At 40.0% G+C, this 5,155-nt stretch overlaps 1 protein-coding gene across 10 annotated transcripts in view; it reads right to left on the bottom strand.

Annotated features, from left to right (window-relative positions):
- The window catches only part of LOC107266459 (tyrosine-protein kinase Btk29A), an 85,124-nt gene that overhangs the window by 53,639 nt on the left and 26,330 nt on the right, over positions 1–5,155 (bottom strand). For 3 of the 10 annotated variants that reach the window (XM_025083692.1, XM_015736951.2, XM_015736953.2), the window contains exon 2: positions 3,408–3,811. The exons of 6 other annotated variants lie outside the window; for them this stretch is intronic. Coding sequence is in view for 3 of the 4 variants with exons in the window: in XM_015736951.2 (XP_015592437.1) it covers positions 3,408–3,534 (127 nt within the window). In the remaining variant the exon portion in view is untranslated. Of the gene's footprint in view, positions 1–3,407; positions 5,096–5,155 lie in introns of those variants that run through there. One more of the 10 variants, XM_015736952.2, reaches the window with a different exon arrangement.

The raw sequence follows: 5,155 nt of genomic DNA, 5'->3' as shown, positions 1-5,155 counted from the left end.
GGGGGGGGGGGGGGGGTGGCGTCATGAACCTGAAATTCTATTGACTTACGTATTGACACGACAGTCCATATAAATCGATTAAAAATTAATCTTATGCCGATAAGATATCGAAAAGTGACTTATTAAAAAAAAAAAAAAAAAATAATAAAAATATAAACGACCAGATATCACACTGATTCGATCTCGTCAAAACGCGTACAGTACGAAATCTGATAAAAATGATTAAAAAATCGAGACGAGTTCGAAGGATTGAAAATAAGAATCGATAAAATTTCATCCCGATTGAATCGCCTCGAACGACTCTCGAAGCAATAAGACCGAATAAGGAATCTCCAGCAGCCGATTACATTCAAGAATCTGGACCGCTGCCACGTGATATGTAAATGTCCCAGGAAATTGAGAGATTCGTGACGTGTGAAAAATTCAAGAAAAAGAAGACCGGTCCAGGAAGGGTCCAAAAAAAAAGGAAAAAAAGTCGATGACGTCACAGGCGACGTTCCGCACGGTCGCCGAGTGGCCGATTGGATTTCAGGCAGAAAGAAAGAATAATAATAATAATAATAAAGGCAGTGGCAAACGGATAAGTGCGATCCAAGGTACGGAATCCAAGGATCGAATCAGGATACTCAAATGAGCGAATCGGAGAAAGGTAAGAGCAAGAAAACAGCCCGAGAGGTATTCTGATACGAGGAAGCTCGGGATAGGGTTGAATCAAGAAGAAAAAAGATAAGGAGATAATAGAGGATCTGGGTATTGGCTGCTGCGCCCGTGCCGGCCCTTACGCTTGCTAATGAGTCCAAAGTGGAATGCTGGGACGGGCCGAGTCCAGCCGTGTACAGGTACGGGTACAAGTACAGGTACAGTAACAAGTATATGTATAGCATGAGTAGCAGTATGCACACAGTCATTAGTGCCCAATTACGGAGATATACTTGGAAACGTAACGACCTACTCGTGGAGTTGCCTACCTGGCTAGTGGCTAGTTCAAGTGCGACCAACCCAACCTAACCTAATGCAACACACGGTATACGGACCAACGTGGCCGAGTATGAAAAAAAGAAAAAAAAAAAAAAGAAAAATATTTCGACAAGAAAACTAAGATTTATTTTTCCTTGCAATTTTGTATAATCTAAAAAAAATTTTTTTTTTCAGTCGACTCCACCGCCTAGTACTGTATATATATTTCTTATACCGTATAACTATATTCCTTGTTAACGTATTTTCCTTCTCTTTCTAACCAGCTCCGCCAACATTTTCTTATTTCTCTGCTCCACTGCTTTTCCAATATCTTATTGGCTTCGGTAATCTAACACACTGACCTGTACAGTTCGGTAAGTACGACAGGGACAATTGGTCCGCGTCTGGTTACATCGTGATGTACACTCAGGAAAGAATCGAATAGCGGGAGTACTGGGTATATACAAGTACGAAGCAACAATTGCATACTTGTCGTACGGGTTAAATAACAAGACTTGGAGGGGGATATTTAATTTTTGAAAAAAAAAAAATTTTTTTTAATTGATTTTATCAAAATTATTTTTCTAATTAAATTTTATTTTCTCTCCAGTCTGTACAGCGGCGTATACAGTATACATGTGCCGCACGCGTTTACGCTTCTACGGTATGTACAGTTAACGCGTATCTATAGGTTGGTACATAAACTGTTATGCATCGGAGTGGTACTATTACCTGTATACCTGTATATCGATAGGCAAACATATTTGCGTCATACTGTACAGCGCTGTATGACAGGCGAAACGACAAGTATAGCGACAAGATATGGAGTTCAACGTCCAGCAAAGGTCGACCGCCAATGAATCTTCGTTGTGAAGTTACCTTAAGGCCGAAGGCGCCGGGCCCAATAGATAAATCCGCGTAATTTGTACAATCATTAAGGTCATTTCCACCGGGGATTATTTTGGCTTCCGATAAGGGATGGAAAAAAAATTATATAAAAAAATCCTAATTTCCCGATAAAATCGTTTGAATCGTGAAAAAAACGAAAAATCGCATGAATCTATTTTTGGGGCATTTTTTTTTCTTACGGGCCAAACCGAGCCATAACTACCAATTGTTCGATAATAGGATTGAGATTTGTATATACAGCCGTCTATCGTGGCTCCGGCAGGATGAAGTGGTCGAGTGGACCAAGGAGGCTGAGAGGGGGGTCGGTAAAGGGATGGAATTTTCCAAGGGTTCGAAATAGCCGCAATGGATTCAAAACCAAGGCTGTCTGTAAGGCTGTCACGTATATACATGTATATATTGGTATAGTAGTTGGTGGCAGCACCGTCGGACGCCACTCGTCCTCAAGAAGCACTTTGAAAACTCGATGCCTCCTAAAGGTTTCCAGGCCATTCGCCATTCCTACTCTCTAATGAGAACTGACCGTAGCTTTTCGTTTACCCAAGACTCTCGCCGCGCAATTCTAGTTCATCCTTGTAATGGGTTCTGCTAGAGACGCCATTTCGCGATATTAGTATAGATATAGATGTCGCGTAGACTTTTATGGAGAATCCGTCCTTCCGTACACGTACGTATATAGCTATATGCGAACAGTCGTACGTGCAGTGCGGCCAGGGGGATACCTTTCAGTTTCGGCGGTAAATTCAAACGAGAAAAAAGAGTTATGAGCAGGCACCGAGTTACGGGGTCGCCTTGTGGTGTGTAAATTTGCTCAATGGTAGTATCGATGTCGAGTATCGATATATCGAACGTCGTGGTCATTAGAATTTTGCCGGTTACAAAAATTATTTTTTTTTTTCGTTTTTTTTCCGATTTTCATCCACAACGTTTATCGCGTGCATTTGTTATGTGTCGTGCCTAAATAATTGCTCGTTGTTCCGTTGCTAATGAATGAGCCCGCGATAAATGCGAATATGGTGGATTTCGCGGATCGAGGTATTTTTGAAAAATTTCATCTCCCGCGTTAACGCAAGTCCAGCAATCGGATTAAATTGCTCGGCCGTCCGTTCGTGCTAATTCTTCTGGATCAAATGCGCGTAGTCGAAGAGGAATTAATGTGAAAATAATAAAAATTTCACAACTTCCCTGCCCTCCATCCGCCCCATCCAACCACGTGGTGAATTCGCTCGCGAGCGGATATCCGGTTCGCATCGAATTCACACAGTTCAGACCCATAAACGCCGATCATGCGTTCCAAATTAAATGATAAAAAAAAACATACGACTTAATCTGTTTTTCAGTTTTTCAATTATTTTTTTTTTCGGAATTCGCGTAAAAAAAATTCAAAATTTTTTCAAATTTGCTTGGCCATTCTATCGATGATTTAATTAAGAGGTCGTATCGACAAGTGATTAGCGAATCAGTTGATGCCGATCAATCGTCGATGATTAATATTGCGTAACGATCCAAAGGATTTTTTTGAAATTCACTTGAAAAATTACCTGTGAAGTTGGCAGCAAAATTCCAAAAAGACCATCGGCATCCAAAAAGTCTCATCTCGCGATCCTCCGGTCTTTTCTCCCTCATCCCCAAGGCGCCCTTAACGGACGATGCCAGAAGGGAGCTCATTCGTTCGAATTAATTTTTGGCTTTTTTTTTTTAAATTTAAGATCGATATTATAATTATCGATCACGATCGAAGCACTTTTTTTTTTTAAATATATACACGTATAACACGTACGCGCACGCACACTCACTTCGTTCCACGACCTTTTTCACGTAACATTCGAAAGGATCTTCTTCGAGATCTTCCTTCGCGGATAAGTTCACATATTTAGCACAAGTTCGTTGATCCTGACGGAGATGCTTTAGGCTGCGTTCACATCGATCGATTTAACCCGTTCGTCTTTATGAGGATTAACTTTTATTATTTTGGCGTTTATTTTCGTCGATAAGACAAAAAAATGGCCGTTCAATGCGAATTTCGAAGAAAATAATTAACGAAGGCGATAAAATCGTAATTACGAGAAATTAAGGTACTTTTCGCGCGATATCGTCGAGCAAGGATGTAATTAGTGCGAGTGTCAATAAAAATTTATGGATATCAGGTGAAACATGGGATTCGAGTATTTTCGCGAAATGAAGACTCCCATTAAGGCTAAAAAGAAAAGTAGATAATTTTCGAGCGCGAAGTGTACGAATCGTTATGATAAAATTGCATAAATCTTGAAGACGAATAAATTAAAGTAAATCGGGAATAACGTCACGCTCGAGCAGAGGCTGCGATCAGGGAGCCAAATGTGCGGGACCAGTGAACTGCCATTAAATTGTGCAATATAAAGGATAAAGGACGAGCAATCTTTTTTTTTTTTTTCCAGATAACAGCAGCAATGCGATATCGAACGAGAAATAAATTTGTGCCAGAAAATATATTTATCGCGAATAATAAAGTTGTGTCAATAAGTCACTGAAGAATAATAAAAAAAAAATTCAAAAAAACATTTCCAAAAATTTCCACAAAATACATTTTTCACACATAGGGATTTCATACACGTGAATCATTAAATTATTGGTCACTCTATATATATACACCACGTTGCCCGGGTGACATATGTGTCTTCATATATGGATAAAGGACACGGTCAATAAGAATGACGGATGATCAAGTAAAAAAAATGGCAATCGATACCACGCTCGATGGAGCACTCGATAATTTTGTTTTGATAAGAATCGAGAAAAATGGTACAGCGGGAGCATACGAAGGGGATGCTGTAAGGATTGAGAAAAAAAGTCGCAAAAAAAAGATAGACATGAAAAAAATTAACAAACTTCAAGATTTTCATGAACAGAATGCGTTACAAGGGCGGGACACTAGTTTGGAAGCTGCCTAAAGGTACGTTCACACCGTCCGGCGATATGCAGATACAGCTCTTGTAGATAGGAGAAAAGTCGCTATTTCGAATTGAACCTAGTAGCAATGTGTACGTGACTTAAAATGGCTTTAAGGACACGATTGGAATTATTGATTGGATATCGATTGGGTATCGCATGTACACGCAACGGATGCGTGATTCGATATTCGATATTGTAACTAATCGATACTCGATTGCGACTATCGCCGTGAGACTTGACTTTGTATTTTGTACTTTCTATCCGGAACCTTGCGTTACGTCCTTATCGCGTTACGTCTGCGGCACCGTTGAGAGGGAAAAGAAAAACGAAAAAAAAAAAAAAAAAATAACTACTGCCG

The sequence above is a fragment of the Cephus cinctus genome, unplaced genomic scaffold (assembly GCF_000341935.2).
Source record: "Cephus cinctus unplaced genomic scaffold, Ccin1 Ccin1_scaffold0315, whole genome shotgun sequence".
Classification (NCBI taxonomy): Eukaryota; Metazoa; Arthropoda; class Insecta; order Hymenoptera; family Cephidae; genus Cephus; species Cephus cinctus.
The sequence above is the reverse complement of the archived record's forward strand: the minus strand, read 5'-3'. Positions and strand labels throughout refer to the sequence as shown.